The sequence below is a fragment of the Lagenorhynchus albirostris genome, chromosome 21 (assembly GCF_949774975.1).
Source record: "Lagenorhynchus albirostris chromosome 21, mLagAlb1.1, whole genome shotgun sequence".
NCBI classification, from domain to species: Eukaryota; Metazoa; Chordata; class Mammalia; order Artiodactyla; family Delphinidae; genus Lagenorhynchus; species Lagenorhynchus albirostris.
The window spans coordinates 21567977-21589658 of record NC_083115.1 but is presented as its reverse complement, the minus strand read 5'-3'; the positions used below and the strand labels follow the sequence as shown (position 1 = coordinate 21589658).

General features: G+C 36.1%; 1 protein-coding gene across 2 annotated transcripts; it reads left to right on the top strand.

Annotated features, from left to right (window-relative positions):
* The first annotated feature begins 842 nt into the window (after positions 1-842).
* CFAP96 (cilia and flagella associated protein 96) lies at positions 843-14662 on the top strand. 2 transcript variants are annotated; one of them, XM_060136456.1, is made up of 8 exons: positions 843-1031; positions 2991-3178; positions 4887-5106; positions 6912-7049; positions 7149-7224; positions 8818-8997; positions 12770-12939; positions 14501-14662. In XM_060136456.1, exons 2-8 carry the CDS (start codon positions 3079-3081, stop codon positions 14547-14549), a joined length of 933 nt encoding a protein of 310 aa, XP_059992439.1. In that variant the 5' UTR covers positions 843-1031; positions 2991-3078; the 3' UTR covers positions 14550-14662. The 2 variants fall into 2 exon arrangements, with proteins under 2 accessions (XP_059992439.1, XP_059992440.1); XM_060136457.1 differs by lacking the exon at positions 12770-12939.
* Positions 14663-21682: the final 7020 nt, after the last annotated feature.

Below are 21682 nucleotides of genomic sequence, written 5' to 3'. Positions count from 1 at the left end.
CTGAGTCTGAAATACATATGAGCCATCCAAGTGGAGGTACAGTCAGTAGATATGCGGATCTGGAGCTCAGAATACATCTCTAAGCTGGAGATACAAATTTTGGAAAAAGCACAGGGTGTAAAGAAAAGTACTGAACGCCACATCTAGGATACGGATTGGAGGACCTGCTTCAGCAATTAAGAGGGAAACCAGGGGAGTGTGACATCACAGCAGCTAAGGGAATACAGTATTTGCAAAGTCACTCATATCTTTCCCAGGTCCAATCCTTCCTCGAAACCTTCAAAAATGCCTCATAATTCCCTCGTTCTCAAAATGCATGCACAAGTAGAGGTGCAGGGAGCGCGTATCCAAAGGCGGCTGCGCTGGGGCCAGGGGTTCAAGGTGTGTGGGGCAGTTTCCCTCTGGTCCTACCGGGAGAGGCCGATGACAGGACGGCCCAGACCACGGAGTTCGCAACTACCACCGTGGGCCCCGGCAGACCCAGTTATTTCAAGGGCCATAAAGGCTCGTAGCAGCTAGTGAAGTCTGAGGGGAAACGCTGGGGTGGGGGACGAGCACGGGTACTCACCACAGCGGGTACGTGGAGCTGATACGGGTGCCGACGGCCGACCAAGCACAGGACGCTAGCCCGGAACTGGCGTCATCGGGGGCGGGGCTTGGGAAGACCGACTATAATTCCCAACATGCCCTGCAACGTACGTCACGGGGCGTACCAGCACGCCACATCTCGCGGATGGATAATGGGGCGGGAAGCAGAAGTCTCTATTTCGGTAAATTCTGTTGACTGCGTCATTCGTTTCCCGCAGACACTCTTAACGTCTTTCTTGATGCGGATTCGAACCCTCCACGTATCCTTCCGTAGGGTTAGTTCTTGGAATGGACTCTTCCGTAGCTGGGGTAACGCGCCACAATAAACCCTGAGGCGAGCGGAGCGTGCGGAGCAGCCTCGTAGCGACGTCCAGGGCGGGAAGCGCTCTTGCGGGGCTGGCTCCTGACCTTCTCAGAGGTGACTTGGTCCTCGCAGACGTCAGGTGTTGTCCTTTAGATACCTACATACTCTGAACCTCCGTTTCCCTAATGGGACATCATTTTCCTCATCACCTCAGCCAGTTTTCTGCCTCTCCTTCACACCCCATCCTCCTCCCCACACCCCCACCCCCACCCCCGGCTCTTTATCCCTACCTTTCGAAGGGAACTTGCACTGTTCCACTGTGTTATATTTAATTATGTCTTGTTTACTAGAGTGTAAGCTCCCTACGGGCAGGACCTATGCCTTTTAAAATCTCAGTTTTCCTAACTTCTACCAGCGAACCCTACTCAGAGGAGGGGTTTGCAAAACGTTAAATAAATGAATGAGTGGTTCTGTAAATGCTGCTCAAGAAGAGTTAAGTAGTGGAAAAATTCAAGGCAATAACTCCTTTCCGTGTCTCCCCCTCCTTTTCTTATCTCCCCCTCCTTTTCGTTCCCTTTCCTTTCTTTCCTCTGTGGATCACTTTGTCGTGTGCCAAACACTGGTAAGGAAGTACCAGACTAACACCACGGTTCCTGCCTTCCCGGAGTCCCCAGTTTAGTGGGGGAAAACAGCTGTTAATTAAAGGATCCCTACACGGTGAATGTAAAATAGCCCACTAGATAACCATGATGAGGGCTTGGAAAGAGAAATGCATGGCGCTATGTTAGAAGTGAGGAATGAGCTAAACAGTCAGAAGGATCGGTATTAATTGGGCAACAAAAGGGGTCAGGGCAGTGAAATACCTGCCTAAAGTGAAACAGCATGTGTTAGGGTCCTGTGGTTGGAGAGAGCTGGACTTGAGAACTGAAAGAAGACAATTAGAGCTCGGGTGCCAGGGAGGGGGCCTTCCACTGGTGACAAATGAGGGTGATAGTGGCCTTGTGAGCCATTTAAAGGATTTGAGCCCCCTGTAGCAGCACAAGAAGCCTTTGAGGTTGGGCAGTGAAGATGGAGCTTTGAAATATGAAACAAATCGAATCAGCACACTCCAGCTAACTGACTTTTAGTTTTAAAGCATACCTGATCAGAGGAAGAGGTGGGATGTGGGGGAGGGAAGGATGAGCCACAGTTTCAAATAGGCAATCCTGTTTAGTGTCGCTGAAACAGCTTGCTCTAAATTCAAGGCAAAAGTTTCTTACCTTGGATTAAAAGCTGGGAAGCATAAGCCAATGTTTGTTTTGTTCACTAATGTACGTCCAGTGCCTAGATCTAGTTGGTGCTTCAAAAATATTACAGTGAAATGGAAGCCAGTATTCTTAGCTCTTTGGTCTTACTTTTTAGAATATGTCTAATTAAAAAAAAATCCAAATAAGTAGTTGCATATTTAGAGTGATATTTCAAAAGAAAACTCATAGTTGTAGTATCTGAATTCATTGTGGATTTTTGTTTTGCTGTTCTTTGTTTTTATCTTGCCTAGACAGTTGTCCTCTCTTCCCAACCCCTTTGTGAACTAATTTCACCAGGTGGCACATTTCTTATATACAGTTAAACTTGAAAGAATTCAAGAACTATAGGGTAATACCTATGTGTGTGGTGCATTCTGAAAAAGTAAGTTATAATTTTTAATACAAGGGACAATGCAATATGTTTACATAAAATGATTTAAACTGAAAATGACTGCCTTACGTAATTAAGATCTTTGAACTTCTCAAAAGAAGGATGTTGTTTACACAGTATTTATACCACACTGTACAGTAATAATTTTATTATCTACGACAGATGAATGGCAGTGCAACAGATACACATTTCTTTGTAATTTGTGGATACTTCACCTGGACAGTCAAGGGGAGGGTTTGTGGTGATAATTTTGAATCCCCATTATTCTCCCTCAGCCCCACAAAGTAGATTCTTTCCCCACATGGTTTGAGACTGTTGTTTTATGATGTAACGATATGCATGTTAACTCTCAGACTGCAAGTAACTTGGACTGAAATTTAGTAATCACCTTTTCCCTAAACTTTTCCCCTGTATTTTTCAGTGTAGAGTAGGATTTTGCTATAGAAGAAGTAGCCCTCAGCGACCCATTGAAGTTACCTATATTGAGCACACCACCACAAGAAGCAACCATGCCTGTGGAAGGAGGGAAAACAGATATGGAGAGGATTGGGCTCTTCAGTGAGATGGGATATGTTACTGTTGGTGATAAATATGTGCCACAATTTAATCGTAAGTATATTTGGTTTCCTTTACAGCCTAAGAGTGATGTTTTCTGTATAAAATTTTGGCTTTAACGTTTGTTAAATGATATTTTTTAATGGTCTATATTTTATGGTCTTAATTTTATAAGAGCAGGAAGCACATTTTATTGGGCTACCCTACCTTCATATATTCTCCTCATAGGTAATTTTATTTCTTTCCAAGGTGCATGGCAGTTTTCTCCCAGAATATTTTGTTTTTAGCTTTTTTTGTTCCCTTAGATGGGACACTCTGCTATGTAGACAGCATTAACATTTGCATCTGAAAAGGCCATCCATGATCACTTTCTTGAAAAATGAAATGCTAAATGAATAGCTGAGGGATTTTTAGAAGAGTCATAAATAAAACAATAAGAAAGAATACACTGATATGAAACATCTCCAAGATACACTATTCTGTACCTTGCCTTTTTATTTAATAATGTATGTGGTATGCTAAACATTGAAAATGGAAAAGGATAAATATGAAAATATTTACTGGAACATGCCTAAACATTCTCTGGAAAACAAAATTACTATCATGGGTGCCTGTGGGAAAGGAACTGGGTGACGGAATGTGGAAGGAAAATTTATTGTAAAAATATTTATACTATTGAATTTGGAACCATGTGAATATATTATCATTTCAAAAACCTAAGTTAAAGAAAAATCAGTGATACAAATTCACATTTAGATAACCAATTGAATTAATGGTTATTTGCACTTCAAAAAATTCTTTCACATTATGGAAGGACTTTACAAGTTGAGTTCTCCTAGATGCAAATTACAAAAGAAGTTTTAAATATTCATAAAACCAGCCTTTTAAAAATTATTGGGCTACTAGTACTTCACTGTATACCACAATTTATTTATCTGTTCCCCTGTTGATGGACATTTGAGTTGTTTGTGGTTTTTTTTGTTTTTTTTGCGGTACGCAGGCCTCTCACTGTTGTGGCCTCTCCCGTTGCGGAGCACAGGCTCCGGACGCACAGGCCCAGTGGTCATGGCTCACGGGCCCAACCGCTCCGCGGCATGTGGGATCCTCCCGGGCTGGGGCACGAACCCGCATCCCCTGCATCGGCAGGCAGACTCAACCACTGCGCCACCAAGGAAGCCCTGTTTGTGGTTTTTGATTGTTATGAATAAAGCTGCTGTGAACATTCTTGTTTACATCTTTTAGTGGATATAGGCACTCATGTGTCTAGAGTATATATACCCAGGAGGGGAATTGTTTCAGTTTGATTATGAAATACCCTTTCCCTCCAACCTAAAAATACACACTGACACACACACACACACACACACACACACACACACACACACACACACACACACACACACACACACACACACGCTTATTGACATCTGACACAAATAGTTTCCTAGCATATTCTTACACGGTGTTCCGTAGTGTATAGATGGGGAAGCATTGGATTCAGTGACCTAAGGTGTCTTCCAGCTCTCAGATTCAGAGTTTAACAGGACCTCAATCTAATTATTAAAATGTTTTAATGGAAGCCTCTTAGTTCTTATTGTCAGTATAGCCTTTGACACAGACCTTTCAGTAAATGTTTTGAAATAGTGTTTAAGAGCTCAAAACTCACTGGTCCAAATCACATTTTGAAACTTTTCAGTCATTTTTCATATCCTTTAATTACTAGTGAGCTCAAAATTGTGATATTCCTAATTTATTTTTAAAGGACCGTTTAATGAAGCTGCAAGCAAAAATAGACAGATGCTACCTGGGGGATCCAAAGAGATGTCAAATCTCCAGGCAGGTTATTTTGATCCCCATTTTGTAAGGATTTTTGAAGGTGAAGGCTACGTAAACCTGAATCAAGTGAGGAGACGGCATATGATGGAAGAAGCCAAAAAAAATCTAGGCAAAGCGTTCCTTCCTAGTGATGGAGATAAGAAGCCGTAAGTATTTGGGGAAAAGTCTTAAATATTGATATATCTCCTGCATATCTCTCTCTCCTCCATCCTAAATTAAGTTTTGGTTTTTCCGTAGGACTTACTTATGTATGATTCATTTTTTAAAATATGATTCTTAGGTTAAGTTTGTCTTAGATGAAGACAATTATATTGGATGATTTAGGTTGACAGGTAATTTTGATTAAGTAGATTCTCATTATCACATTAAATTTTTGGTTATCTCTGTCACTATTCTCTATCAGTTTATACTAATGAAGTCAACTAAATAATGAAAATAAGTTTAGTTGAAAACCTTGCAATAGTCAAATTAGGAAGAAAATTGCCTTGGGTCATCATGTCTGTGCCCTTGACTATTTTATCTGCTTTTTAAAACTTTAAGAAAAGTGTAAATACAAAATGTGAAATTAGGAGAAATCTTTTTTGGATAAAGAGGATAATTTATCAAAGATACGTTATTTAAAAATCATGCATGAAAATACATGTATGGGGTTTAACAATATTTAAGTTGTGAAAATTGTCAACGTGAGATTCTTTTTTTCTTTAACCTTTAAATACTTAAGATCATGTAGTCTATGTGATATCATATAATATAGCTGAGCTTTATAATATGATGTTAATTCACACTCAATAACGTTGACTCTCAATCTAGAGTTTATGACAGACGAGGATTGGTTGAAAAATAATTTGGGGCTTATTTATGGTTTTGAGATTAGTAAAGCTGCGGTCTTCAAAGTTAAATTATTACGTTTTTGTTAAGAGTGGAGAATGTCTTCTGTTATTATAGTTTATCTTTTTCCACCTTTTCACACTTTTGAGAGGTTTGAATTATTTATTTTTAAACTTATTTATTTATTTTTGGCTGTGTTAGGTCTTTGTTGCTGCGCACAGGCTTTCTCTAGTTGTGGTGAGAGGGGGCTAGTCTTCACTGCGGTGCGCGGGCTTCTCATTGCGGTGGCTTCTTATTGTGGAGCGCGTGCTCTAGGCGTGTGGGCTTCAGTAGTTGTGGCACGTGGGCTCAGTAGTTGTGGCATGTGAGCTTCAGTAGTTGTGGCACGTGGGCTTCAGTAGTTGTGGCTCGCGGGCTTTAGAGCGCAGGCTCAGTAGCTGTGGTGCACAGGCTTAGTTGCTCTGCGTCATGTGGGATCTTTCCGGACCAGGGCTTGAACCTGTGTCCCCTGCATTGGCAGGAGGATTCTTAACCACTGCGCCAGGAGGGAAGCCCCTATTTATTTTTATTATTACTACTTTTTCTTGGGTTTCTTTGTTTTCTTCTTAGATATAAATTCAGATGTGCATTTTTTGGGTCACTACTTCACTTCTTTTTCATGTAATATGTGTATTTTATCCTTTAAATAACTGTTCTGTATTTTTTAGCCTCTCCCACCCTCTGGAACTTATATAATATTGTAAATCAACTATACTTAAATAAAAAATAAATAATTTAAAAAAAACAAAGATTCTGTTTGTTGTTATAGTTAACTGAATTAATGTAAACTCTTCTACTTTTAACTTCCTAGAGATTATCAAGTTTTGTTTATGTAGAGCATTTAAAATAGGCATAAAAATTAAAAATATTATCTCAAAATCTGTGACTTTGAAAAATAGGGCAAATTAGATTACAAAATATGAAAAAAAATTTTTTTCTTACCAAAGTTAGGCAAGTCAGTTCCATTGCATATATTTTGCTCCCCTTTTAATAATATTTTATAAATTATGGTAAAATATGTATAACACAAAATTTGCTATTTTAACTTGCTCCTTTTTGTTCTTGTGGTTAAACTGTATTTAAGATGTGGATTAGGAAGTTACTATGGAACAATAGGTAGACCAGTCCCATTTTTCAGTGCACAATCAAAACCCAAAGAAAAATATGAGCCACCTGGAAAGAATTTGTACACAAACCCAGGAAAGAAAGGAACTGGATATGGGTAAGATTTTTTTAATACTTTTGCATCATTTGTTTGGAATTAAAAAAAATTTAATTTCTGAACCCTGAAGTCATCATCATTATTGTTTTCCTTCTTTAGCTATGCAAATGTTACCATAGGTAAACAGTTTTCCCACTCTGCTGATTTCTATGATGCAGCAAAACTAAATGACAAGGTAAAAGAATCTATTTTAACTTTTTCCAACCTTTCTCTTATTTAGTTGACTTAGAGAATTCACTTGTGATCTAATTAGGGTTTGTTTCATTTTATCTATTTGTATTACTTGGGCAATGGCAGATTGATGTTTATGAATTGTGATAATTTTACCTTTCTGATATTAGATTCCCAGAATGAGCTTTAACCCCTGCTATAGTTTACCACGTCTATCCTGTATCTCTCCAAACCAGCTGTGAGACTTCTGTTAAGTTGGCCTGATCAACTATGCTCTATTTTGGTTAGAAGAGTCCTAAAAGTATCCTGGTCCTTAGCCGTGTTCCCACCACACCCTAATATATTGTGCCTAAAAAAGTAGTGGTAGTGGGCTTCCCTGGTGGCGCAGTGGTTGAGAATCTGCCTGCTAATGCAGGGGACATGGGTTCGAGCCCTGGTCTGGGAGGATCCCACATGCCGCGGAGCAACTAGGCCTGTGAGCGACAACTACTGAGCCTGTGCGTCTGGAGCCTGTGCTCCGCAACAAGAGAGGCCGCGACGGTGAGAGGCCTGCGCGCCGCGTTGAAGAGTGGCCCCCACTTGCCACAACTAGAGAAAGCCCTCGCACAGAAACGAAGACCCAGCACAGCCAAAAAATAAATTAATTAATTTAAAAAAATATCCTTACAATGGAGATATTATTAAAAAAAAAAAAGTAGTGGTAGTACTTTTGGGCTGATCAGGCCATTATGGTGAATGAATGGGATGGAGGAGTGATGGGGAGAAGGGAGGAAGTGGAGAGTAGAGAATGAAAACCTACAGAAGAGAAAGTGAAAGGACGGGAGAAAACGACTCACTTTATTACATGGCAGAAATAAAAACTGAGATGTACTGGCATAAGCCTCTTACACTCACTTTCTACAATATTTCACTTACAGTGAAGCATATTCACATTTGTGGATACTTTTCTCTCTTTAGAGTTTTTACTTTTAGAACTTATTATTTATAAGTCAGAAATTTTATGTCCCTGGATTTCCTAAAATAATATTGTAATATAAAAATGTTGTAATGTAGAAAGTAAGTATTCCTTATTTTTAGAAGTAAAAGCTGACATTCTTTTGAAGACCTATCATATGCCAGGTACTTTGAACCCATAATCTCATTTAATCTTTAGAAGAGCATTAAGGGTGGGGGGAATAGTATCATCATTATTTACACTTAAAGAAAATGTGACACTAAAAAAGTAATTTTCCCAGTGTCCCTGAGAAATGCTAAAAAGCAGGAAGGAGTTAGGGTTTGAACTAGAGACTGACTTTTTTTTACTGCCTTATATCACCCAGATGGTTGATATAGATTTGTTCAAGTGATAAATAAATCTCTATACATCAAATAAATTTATATCCAAAATGAACAATCATAGCTGTGCTTGTTCACAAGTAAGCATATCTTTTGTATCATAAAAATAGAACATAACAAAGGAATGTTTCAAAAAAGTGAACCCAGCGGTATATATTAAAAAATCTACATATTTATATTAAAATTTAAAGGTATATTAACTCTACATTACTTCCAGTTTGAGTAATTTTTGCTATATAATTTCAAACTCTTTAATTTACAGAAAGAGAATGAAGAACACCATCGTTTACTTAAAGGGACACCTTTCAAATTAAATCTTTACCCAAGGGAATATTTTGATACCAATCCTTATTTGTTTGAGAAACCTTTACCACCAATTAAAAAAGCAGAGAAGAAAGAAGCACTTGCACACCCTTTTAAGCCCTCTTCTCCTGGTAAAAAGGTAAGTTAAAAATTTTAGAATGAAAAAATATTAAGCATTATGAAGAAACGTTGCCTCTTGCTGTCATTTTATTACCCATGTAAATAATAAACTTGTTTATAATCATGCCATGAATCATGAAACTCGTTTTTATGAAATTATGAAAAGTCATAAAACTGGATAGCATAGGGCTTCCCTGGTGGCGCAGTGGTTGAGAGTCCACCTGCTGACGCAGGGGACATGGGTTCGTGCCCCGGTCCGGGAGGATCCCACATGCCGCAGAGCGGCTGGGTCCGTGAGCCATGGCCGCTGAGCCTGTGTGTCCAGCGCCTGTGCTCCGTAGCATAGGAAATAATGAAGCTCTTATAATGAAATAATTATTAACCATTTCATAACCATTTCAAAAGTATTTTACTTTACAATGAATTTTCTAAGTGCCTCTCTAGATTTAGGCATAGTTTTTCTCAAAAGCATAAAAAGTCAGATCATCTTTAGTTTTTGAAGTGGTGATTAAAATGAACTGTCTCCCTTCTGCTGAGGTTTACAACAAGTGTGAATAGAAATGAAAATGCTTCTAACAGTAAACCTTAGTTTATGCTTTTGTTTACCTTCTGTGAATTGCTTGTTAATTTTCCTTGCGAATGTTCTATTGGGACATTTGTCGTTTTGATACTGATTTGTAAGATCTTTTCATATATTAAGGATATTGTTTTATCATTTGTGTTGAAAATAATTTTTCTAGTCTGGTGAATCTTTGACTTTGGTTATAGTATTTTGTGCTATTCAGAAATTTAATAATTTGATGTAGTCAAATTTATCAGTCCTTTGTGCTGAGTTTATGTCATTCTCAGAATGACTTTCCTTCCCAGCAGTATTAGAAAAATATGCATTCCTGATTTCTTTTACTGAAATGTATTTTGATGTAAAGAGCAAGGTAATGATCCAGCTTTTACCTTTTTCAAAATTCAGTTTTAAGGGCAGAAGGAAGCTTTGTGGGGAGGACATGTTCTGTGCCTTGACTGTTGTTGTGGTTTTAAGCGTGTATACATCTGTCAAAGCTCATAGAATTGTAAACTTAAAATGGGTGCAGTTTATTATACTTAAATTAGATTTATGTAAAACTGATTTTGAAAAAATTCAGTTGTTCCTGATCTCACCGATAGGATAATTAGCACCCCTGCTTTGAAATGCCACCCTTATCAAATCAAAATTCCCAGTTTTTAGGTATTTTTTTTCTGAATTTTCATGTAATTTGATTGATGTTTATTTCTACCAGTACCAAACTACTTTTAATTATTTTTGCATTTTAATATTGGGTGGGTCTAGTCTCTTCTTACTCTTTAAAAAAGTTGTATGGCTGTTTTCCAATATTTATTATTTAGAACTTTGGAATTATTTTGTAAAGTGCTGTGGAAAAAAAGACCTTTGGTATTTTGCTCTAAAATTAAATCTTTAGATTTTTGCTTGTATTAGCATATTTATATTTTGAATCTTCTGATCTAGAATTAAGATACTTACAAAAACCTTCGTCTTGTAGATTTTAATATTTTACTTCACGTAGATTTATCTATCTTATATTTATTCCTACTTATTTTAAGGTCCTGGTCAATGCTTTTTTCTCCCATCAATCCTCTTATATTATTTGTTCTTATTAAAACATCTGATTTTTTAAAATAACTGGCCACTTAATTAAAGTTTCTTATGTTCTAATGGGTATTCTGTTGATTCTCTTTGGATCTTTAGATATATGATTATATATCTGCAAATAATTTTGGTCCTGCCTTTCTAATATTTATATCTCTTATGTCATGCTCATTCCAATATTTGGATATGTAATGGAGATCGTGGGAATTCCTCCAGTGTTCATTTTTATAGATGCCAAAAATAAGAATAAATCAAGAATGTATGTAGAATTATACTGAATGTTTTGGTGTAATCTGTTTAGACCATCTTTTTTTTCTCCATTGACTTGTTATGAGTAACAGTAATAGATTTCTTGGAATGATGCCCACTTGACTGTGTTGTATTAATCTTTAAGTGTAACACTGTTTTATTTTGTTAATATTAAGTATTTTCACATCAAAAATTTTAAGGGTTGTGACTGTCTGTACTTTTATTTTTATATGCCTTGTTCTATTTTGGTATAAGTAGATGCTAGCATCTTAAAACAATCGGGAGATTTCCTTCTTTTTCTATGTTCTGTGAGAGTTTAATAGCACCAGAAATATCTGTTCCTTGAAAGCTTGAAAGAATTCTCATAGGAAATGTTCTGGGCTTAATTTCTTGCATGATGCCCATCTGTTTTCCATAGTTGGTCTCTCTCTTTTTGAGTCACTTTTGACAATATTTTCTTTGAAAATCATTCATTTCATTCAGATTTTCAAATTTATTAACATAGAGGTGTACAAAAATACTATCTTACAGTTTTTGATATTCCATATATGTACAGGTTTCTTCCACCCATTTCTCAATCTTAATTATAATATAGACTTACCTATTTATTTTTTAAGTATCATCTAGTGGGTTGGTTTATTTACCATATATATTTTTACATTTTCAATGCATCTGTTTTGCTTTTACATTAATTAATTAATTAATTTTATTTTCTTAAGATTCCTTATTATTTGTTGCTCTTAAAAATAATCCATGGGTCTCTATCTGGAAAACTTGAAAAATTACAACCATATCTTTCAAACGAATCAAGTTTTCATGTATATCTGACTTAGACACTGTAAGAGAAAGGATGCCTAATTAAATGGGTTATTGTGATTGTATAGAGTTTTCTTGGTGACCATATATAATATAATGATAAAAATCCTGTTAGTAAGTCAGTTTAAAAGGTCAAAGCAAATGTTTGTTTGTTTTGTGTATAGCTCAAAAAATATTTTGATTGACTTCTCTTAATAGATTACAAGAAAAGTACAGTATATGGTACAGTATCCATGGGGAATTGGTTTCAGGACTCCCCCCGCCACTCTCAGGATACCAAAATTTGAGGATGCTCAGGTCCCTTATATAAAATGGCATAGTATTTGCATGTAACCTTTGTACATCCTCCTGTATACTTTAAATCATCTTTAGATCACTTATAATATCTAATACAATGTAAATGCTATGTAAAGCACATGTCAAGTTCAAGTTTTTCTCTTTGGAACTTTCTGGAGTTCTTTTTCTTTAAATATTTTCGATCTGAGGTTGGTTGAATCTGAGGATGCAGAACTTGTGGATACGGAGGACTGACTGTGGATTACATTTTCCTCTCTCTTTTTCTATGTGCTCTTCCTTTATTTTTATCAAAAAAAAAGTTTTTATTTCTAGTATCTTCCCCATCATTTACTGACATTTAGTGAACTCATGTCGTGCCAGGCTCCCTGTTGGACAGACCTTACCCTTGGCCTCTTCTGGTTCTGAGGCCTAACTCCTTTCTCTATCAGAATACATGTGACCTAGGTCTCATTCCCTCAGTAATGGGCTCACCTCCTATGTAGATGATAGCCTGATCTGATAAATTCTCACTAAAATATTAACTGTTGGCAACAGTTTAGAATATTACCTTCTTATAAATATTTGCATTTTAATAGAGAACTTTTGGAATTATAGTGTCTTAACCCCATAGAATTGGTGGTAGGGAGACGCTTTGGTGATATTTGAATTAAACAGTATAGACAATTTTCTTTAAATGTAAAACCAAACTCCATGTACAGTACACAAATATGTATGAACTTCTTCAAATCTAATTTTGTTAGAAGCATTTTTACAAAACCACATTAAATTGTCTCATTTTTATTTGTAGGCTGGTGGAATGAAGGCAGGAACATTTGATTCTTACCCTTCACATTCTGCTGACCCTTACGGGGTTAAATTGACAAGCCATATTTCCAGCAAAGGTGCTAAGGTTTTCCATCCACCAGGTGGACCAAAAAGCAGACCAACTGAAAGTATAATGACTTTGAATGTCAAAAGGTAGTAATGTTACATTTAGCCCATAAACCAGACAAATTATTTTCAGCTTTTAGATTTCTTCAAAATAATATCTTTTATTTATACATACTTTAAAAAATGACAAATTTGGGTGACTTTAGAAATCTCAGCTTCTTTCTTATACCTGCCCTCCCCCGTAGAAGTTCTTTCCCATCTTCTGAAATTCCCAATTCAAAAAGCTTAATTTATCTGTACCAAACTACTCTGTTCATAACTTTTAAAGCAAATCTATATAGCACCTTATTTCGAGTCATTTGAGACTTTAGATATATAGAGTTCAGTTAGCAGTACATGTTAACATTGTCTGTTTCTCAGTCTTTTGACCCTTGTTAAATTATTATCTCTCTGTGGGCCCCAGGCTCTCAGTAATTGTGTAGAATCCTAATGACACTTATTCTGTTCTTAACTTTCAAATAGCCTATGAAAGCAGGAAATATTCCGATTAATTAAAAATGCTTCGAGGAAAAGTATATATATATTATTAATGTATCATGGAACTTCAATTTTACCTAGATTTTGAGCACTCTCAAAACTGAAAAAGAAGTTCTTACAAGTTCAGAGTGTAATTTAGAATGGAACAATCCATCATTCTTTTGGTGTGTATGCAAGATCATAAATAACTGAAGAATTCATTTGATTACCTTTCCACCTATTCATTGGAGAACTTTTAATGCCAATTTAACTAACTTACATATTTCTAACTTCAGTGTAATCATACAATGGATTAGGTAAAGGACATCAAATTCACATTCTTTCCTTTTGTAAAAACAGTAGTACATCTTGATCACTTGCGGACAGTGATTGTAATACCAACATGATTATTATATCACAAAAGACCTGCCCTTCATTATTTATGTAATTTGACTGTTGTCTGTAGGAATAATATTCTTTGCAGGCTAGTTGGTAGACAGTCGGTCTGGGAAACAAAGGTATGAAGCCTTTTTTCCATGTGTTTGGACCTTTATCCTTTGGCAAGTTACCTATCAGTACTCTGGCCAACTTTAGTTATACAATAGAACTGACAGTAAGATTGGAATTTTCCTCACAACACTGACCCTCAAATAGATGGAATTTTTTTGGTGCAGGGTGGTTTCAGGTTTTCTGGCTATCCAGAGGACAGATCCAAGAAAGCTCTATGATGCCCTAGCATATATGTTTAGAGCAGAGTAAAGAAAAAAGTCGCTGATTGTTCTTTTGGAAAATCAGCAGTTTATCTTTTGTTGAGTAATTTTGAGTTTATTCAATCCCTCTTTTTTTTACATGATCACAAATATTATCCTAAATCAAGTTTTAGCTTCTTTTATCCTAATTTAAAAACTAATAAACCTTTGGGCAATAGCATTTAAAATTGGTATCATAAACCAGTTATTCCCTCTTAAATTACATTTTAAAAGTATATCTGACATATAAAGTGAAGCTTTTTATTTGGTGAGAAAATTTGGGTTTGGATTGGTAATTTTTATTGCAAAATGTTTTTACAAGAATAAACAGATGTATTACCTGCACCTATAAAATTAAATGTGCATTTATTTTTCAATTTTAGGGCACTAAATATGAAGAACTACAAGACTGCTTCAGTACAGTCCTATTAGCATCTGGAAGACAAGTAGCCTTATAAGTCCTGACTACCAAAAATTCATTATCAAGTGCTCATCACTTGAAAAAATATAAGATATTGTGGAACAAATAGCTCAAGCATTTAAAAGAAATTTAGGGCTGTGACTCTAATACTCTTCCATCTTTTAGTACTATTACATAATAAATAGTATTTGTTAATAATTTAACATGTGCTTGCTGATCTGTGTTTAGATCTGTGTTTCTGAGGAGATGTTTAGGAATGTTTAGAAATGTTATAAAATCTTGAAGTGTAGTCTGTCATTTGAAATATTTTGCTCCTAACGTTAAAAAATTGCAGGGTTGGAGGGTAGGGGTGGAAATGGGGGCTGGAGGGGTAGAACGTGCACAGTGAATTCTTAATTTGCTGTTCCTTCTTGGAGGTATTTGAAGGTTGAGTTGATAGTTATCCTAGTGTCATAGCCCGTTAAAGCATTCTTAACATCAAAGAGAAGTATTGATCCAGTCATATTGCATAGATTCATGTATACACACATTATATAGTGAGGCAGATAGCTCAATTTATGTGGTATCGTGCCTTCTATTTGTGGCCTATGTAGAGCATCAGATCAGCCAATGGCAGCCTCAGGATGAGCAGGGGGAAGGGAGAGTGGGGATGTACTTTAAGTTCAGTGTCTTACAAGAAATGGCCAGGTTTCAAAAGATAGGTGCAGTTGGTCTGTGGTGTCCTCTCACGCTCCTCGGTAGCTGCTTAGAGCTGCCTCTCTCGTACCTGCCTCTCTAGGTCTTACCCTCTCCTTTCTCTTCACTCATCCTACCACTTAAAAAATATTTGTTCTTAAAAGATATGATTTAAATACATTACTGTAATTCATAGGTCTCTCTCAATAGTCCTCATTCTGTTGGGGCGGGGTGGCGGTGGTATTTAAAAAGAGAAATTTACAGTATCTATTAATATAATGTATTGCAGGAATTATTTTTGATCCGTGTTTTTTTCTTAGTACTTGTCTCTCTGCCATTCTAGACCTGTCAGAGCTGAAAACCAGAATATATAATATATAGGGGTGGCAGTAGTCTCCTTCTGGATCCACTTTTTTTTCAGTGGGGGGAAACCATGTCAATCCAGATCCACATCTGGCTTTTAAAGGGATTGCAGATGGTACAGAGAATTTTTAATGTTGTCAAAAATCTATTTTTATTTCCATGCCTCATAACTGTTTACTTTTTTCTAAAAGAAACTATTTTTTAAAAGATTTTTAAAGAAGACTTAAAAAATTTTCTAAAATATTTAAAAATTTTCTTTCCTATCCAAAGGACAGTATGGAATGAAGATCTTGAAGACATTGTCAGGGGTATAATGAGACTCAATGGAGAATACATTTGTCTTCAGAATAGCAAAGGTTTTGCCAGGTGGACAAAACTGAATAAAAACTCATTTAGTTGCATATTGATAAATGTTACCAAACAAGCCTTATAAGTATATGCATTATTTTGAGGAAGAGGTTTATATATTCAGATTTTATTAAAATCTAAATAATTGCTCATTTTCACCTCTGCCTTTTGTTAGCTATTTATTAATGTGCCTCTCATAACAATGCACACTTCATATAATTAATTCATAGATGCAAATACTCATCTAATGCCTCCTGAAGGGTGTAAGAAGCAGTGTGACAGTTGACAGAGCTTATCTAGAGTTTACATAAATATATTGTGTCAAATAGAGAAACCAGTAATAGGAATAGTGAAGCCTATAGAAAAGTTAAGATTTTTGAAATGATCAGAAATAGAGGAACACACACATACAAATTTGATTTGAGGGGCACAAACTATTTACGATGCCCATTGTTTTCTTAAAACTAGTGTCTCTCTCCTTTTAGTTTTGAAGATATAACAATACAGTACAACATTAGGTGGTTTCCTGTGAAACAACCTTTTTCCCCAGAGTCAGATGTGAAGAGTTAACATTAATGGACACCGGTGTCCTGTCTCTTGACAACTCAGGCGTGTAGTTATCTACTGCCCATTAGGATGCCTGTATGACTTGAGTGGTTTTCTGCATCCACCTTCAGAGAATAATGGAAGCAATAATATGCTTGCTTAGTAGTTGTTAATCTCTGTTATGAACCATCCAACCACACCTATTTAAGGCTCAAAGTTGAAACAAAGATTAAGGATGTTAACCTGATCATGGAAGAAATGCTTAACTTTGAGAGAGACTTAGATCAATAAGAAGCTCCAACAGGAAGTGGAGGGAATGTTAAGCAGTAGCATAGTGTATTTTTGGAAACCTTACCCTGCTTCTTCAGAGATTGCTTGCTCCTCTTGTATGTTAATATTGTGGACTGTGTATTAATAATAAGCCAGGCTCAACCTATGACTAGCTGGGTAAATTGGAGCAATTTAATTAAGCTTTAAACCATATCTCCAGCTTACAACATTATCCTGAATCAGAGTTCTATTTATAACTGCCTACAAGACATCTTTTCTCTTTTTAAAATGATCTCCTAGAGAGCTCAAATGTAATGCTTCCAAAATGAAATCTATCATTTTTACCTCTTAAATTAGCTCCTCATTAATTATTCCCTCTCAGTAAATTGTGCTTCCAAATATCATATAACTTAAAACAAATCTTGAAATTATTCAGAAATCATCTCCCTTTACCATCCAATCACTACTTCACTAAGTTAAAAACTCTTTAGTGGATTCCCATTATCCTTAAGATAAAGGCAAAATCTATATCAGGGTTAAAAGGCTCTTCGAGACTTGACTCATTTCTTTTCCTTTATTTCTTGTTACTCTTCTTTGCTCTTTTCATTCTACCTAGGGTAGATTTATTTCACTTTTTATGATGACAGACATGCTGTCCCTTGCCTGGGAGGGATTTATCTACTTTCTATAGCTTGGAATTTTTCCCACCATCCATCATCTTCTTACTTTACTAACTCCAATTTGTAGACTTTCAGATCTCTTCTAAAAATGTTTCTTCCTTAAGTAAGGCCTTCCTGATCTTTGAGATGAGGTTAGGTCCCCTTGTTAAGTATTCAAATAACACCTTCTAACTTCACATTTATAATATTTATTAGCCTGCCATCTTCTGTGATATTATAAGTACTGTAAAACCGTATCTATTTTGTTTATGGTTATTAGCACCTAGCATAGCGCTTGACACTTTTTGTAGGCACTCAGTAAATATTTGTTGATTGAATGAATAAATACTATCATGGCCATATTTAATCATATTTCCCCTTCACCTTGAATTATTTGTAATTCCTTGAAAGTGACATGTTGTTTTGAGCTATTATGATGGCTCACATGCTTTTCCTTTCCTGGAATACCCTATGCCTTTCATTGTTTTGCTAACTTCCCAATTATTACTCAAAACTGAGATCAATACATAATAAAAAACCAAAGCTACATAAACAAGATGAGAAGACAACCCTCAGAATGGGAGAAAATATTTGCAAATGAAGCAACTGACAGAGGATTCATCTCCAAAATTTACAAGCAGCTCATGCAGCTCAATATCAAAAAAACAAACAACCCAATCCAAAAATGGACAGAAGACCTAAATAGACACTTCTCCAAAGAAGATATACAGATTGCCAACAAACACATGAAAGAATGCTCAACATCATTAATCATTAGAGAAATGCAAATCAAAACTACAATGAGATATCATCTCACACCGGTCAGAATGGCCATCACCAAAAAATCTAGAAACAATAAATGCTGGAGAGGGTGTGGAGAAAAGGGAACCCTCTTGCACTGTTGGTGGGAATGTAAACTGATACAGCCACTATGGAGAACAGTATGGAGGTTCCTTAAAAAACTAAAAATAGAACTACATACGACCCAGCAATCCCACTACTGGGCATATACCCTGAGAAAACCATAATTCAAAATGTGTCACGTACCAAAATGTTCATTGCAGTTCTAATTACAATAGCCAGGACATGGAAGTAACCTAAGTGTCCATCAACAGATGAATGGATAAAGAAGATGTGGCACATATATACAATGGAATATTACTCAGCCATAAAAAGAAACGAAACTGAGTTATTTGCAGTGAGGTGGATGGACCTAGAGTCTGTCATACAGAATGAAGTAAGTCAGAAAGAGAAAGACAAATACCGTATGCTAACACATATATATGGAATCTAAAAAAAAGAAAATGGTCATGAAGAACCTAGGGGCAAGACGGGAATAAAGACACAGACCTACTAGAGAATGGACTTGAGGATACGAGGAGGGGGAAGGGTAAGCTGGGACAAAGTGAGAGAGTGGCACTGACATATATACACTACCAAACGTAAAATAGATAGCTAGTGGGAAGCAGCCGCATAGCATAGGGAGATCAGCTCGGTGCTTTGTGACCACCTAGAGGGGTGGGATAGGGAGGGTGGGAGGGAGGGAGACGCAAGAGGGAAGAGATATGGGGACATATGTATATGTATAACTGATTCACTTTGTTATAAAGCAGAAAACTAACACACCATTGTAAAGCAATTATACTCCAATAAAGATGTTTAAAAAAAAAAACACCAAAGGTAAAGAATTAATCAGATGGAAAATTTACAGGCTTACACGCTGATGTTAATATTTGAAAAAGATTGAAAATCAAATAATTCAAAGAGAGAAAAACAACCAACTGAGAAGCAGATCTGAAAAACTTAAAATTGGTTTTTTAAAAAGCCCACCTAGAAAAAAAAGAGGTGAGAGAGAATACAAACTATCCTCTGAGTAAGGAATAGATTTAACCACAGATGTAGCAACGGTTAAAACATGTACAATTCCATGTCAAATACATTTGAAAATGAAATGTTACCAGAAGTAATTCAACAAGAACTGAAAACATGAATGGACCAATAAGGGTAGAAAAAATGGAAATAATAGTTAAACTTAGTAGCCAAAAGGTACTGTGTCTAGATTTAAGGAGCTAAATCCTATCAAATCTTCAAAACAGAGAAATCTTTTGTTATTTAAATTGTTTTGATCATAGAAAAATATGAAAGAGTTTTGATTTATTTTATGAGGATAGCATCACTGGACAAGGATAACATAAATAGGAAAATAATATTTCTAACTCATTAAAAAAATCCTAAATCAAATACAAGCCAATGGAATCCACATTTTAAATGAACATAAAATGATTTATTATTCTATGACTGCTAAAATAGCTTGACATGAGTGAATCTATTATTATAATAAAGTTCTTTAATATATTAAAATGAAAAAAATACATGTTCCCCTAATAGATGCTAAAAAGCCATTTGATAAAATTAAATACTCTTTCCACTTAAAACCTGTTAGGATGTGACAATTAGGAAGAACCTTCCTTACTTTCTAAAGGATATCTATCACAATCATAACAGACATTAAGCTTGAGCCATAAACAAGACAAACACTTCCCTGGAAAACATATTAATATAAATATATTAATGCAGGAAGACAGGAAAAAATCCCAAGAGGAAATAAATGTTAGAAAAAGACAATATTATTGCTTGCAGGTGATATATAGTTATTTACCTACAATGTAAAAAGAATCTGTTGAAAGATATTTGAACTAATAAAATTGTACAATAAACAGATGTATATAATGACCTGCAGAAAAGACAGTTTTCCCCATATGTCCATTAGGAAATGTGAAAAGTATTCTATTTACAATAGGAAAAAAACTATGGAAACTTAGGATTAAAATGAAGATATAAAAGGAGGCCGGAGCAATAGACCATGTTCCAGGGAGACTAAATATTGTAAACTTGCTGTTTATCTTTAATATATCAATAAATTTAATGCAATTTAATAAAAATCCCTACAGAATAAAAACAATAAAACTTGACTAGCTAATTTAAAATTTTATTTTGAAGACAAAACATGAAAATATGTCATGAAAATTTGAAAGAGGATGTTTGTTCTAAGCCAAAATATACTAAAAAGCTATTTATACTATAATCAAAAACACTAATGTATTAGGGGCTTCCAATTGAAACTGGCAGGCAGAACACACATATTTGCTGGCTCTCCTCTGACCCTAATAACACAATAGTAAAATAATGAGTCCAGAAAAATGACTCATAAGGGGATCATCAGAGAATAAGGGGTTTCAAAAAAATTCTGTAGACAAAAGAAGTAAGAATAGAGCCAAAAATGTTTAATTAAAAGTGTGTTTAGGACAGACTTTTTCAGTCAGTTTCTTTTTTTCCTCCTACCTCCTTCCCATCCTCAGTGCTTTCCCAGTTCAGGCAACCTGGAATTTTACCCCCAGATGAAAAACTAAGCATCTTGCCTCTGAACATTCTAAAGAGCTGCCTAAGGAGAATTGGGACTACAAGGGTAAGGTTCTTGTTCTGGCACTATTACTCCAAAAAGAATAATTCTGGTTCTCTTCTGGTCAATAGCCCTGTACACACATACTCATAGTTACAGGCATCTTCTTTATAGTTGGGTGAGATCTGGTGGAAGAACATACCTACATATACCAGCTACCTAGAAGAGTCAACACTGTGTTCTGTCTGTTCATAGGACTTGATTTTCCAAACTTCCCAAACTTGACTACCCAGAAATGGCTTCTAGCCAAGATAGAGTATCAGGAACCAGATTTACACTTCTTCTTTAGGCAATTAAAAACTGTACAAAACATGCATAACAACTCTTTTTAGATACTGGACACAGACAGTGCAGGATTGTGATCCGTGAGGAAAAGGAAACAATTGAGGTGAGCCCTGCAATTGCTTTTTGTCTGGAGGCACTTTTGGACTGGAGAGGATGGAGGACTTGGAATCTCAAAGTATAGTAGCCTTGCTGAATTGAGACAGAAATTGGAACCCAAGGAATCTAAAGTGGCTCGAATTTGTGGAGTTGAGTTCTAGAGAGGAAAGATCTACACAGGAAAAGAGTTCAGAAATCTGCATAGGGATCCCCTTAACCCTGCTGACATCTAAGACAGGCATGCGTAGGTTACATTCCATGAGGCAGAACAAAGAACAACACGGACCTGTCATGGTTCCCACAGCTCACAGAAGGCCAGGAACCATTCAAGGCTGGGACATTCTCACCTCTCTGCATTCAGTGGTGGTTCCAGAGGATCTAGAGTAGACGAGAGGCTGCTCTACACCCACCCTAATAAAAGTTTAAAAAACAAGCCTCAAAA

Coding starts and splice junctions, on each gene's coding strand:
- CFAP96 (XM_060136456.1), top strand. CDS start 3,079: ATGCCTGTGGAAGGAGGGAAAACAGATATGGAGAGGATTGGGCTCTTC. Junction 3,179..4,886: donor ATATGTGCCACAATTTAATC/GTAAGTATATTT, acceptor TTATTTTTAAAG/GACCGTTTAATGAAGCTGCA. Junction 12,940..14,500: donor ATGACTTTGAATGTCAAAAG/GTAGTAATGTTA, acceptor TTTCAATTTTAG/GGCACTAAATATGAAGAACT.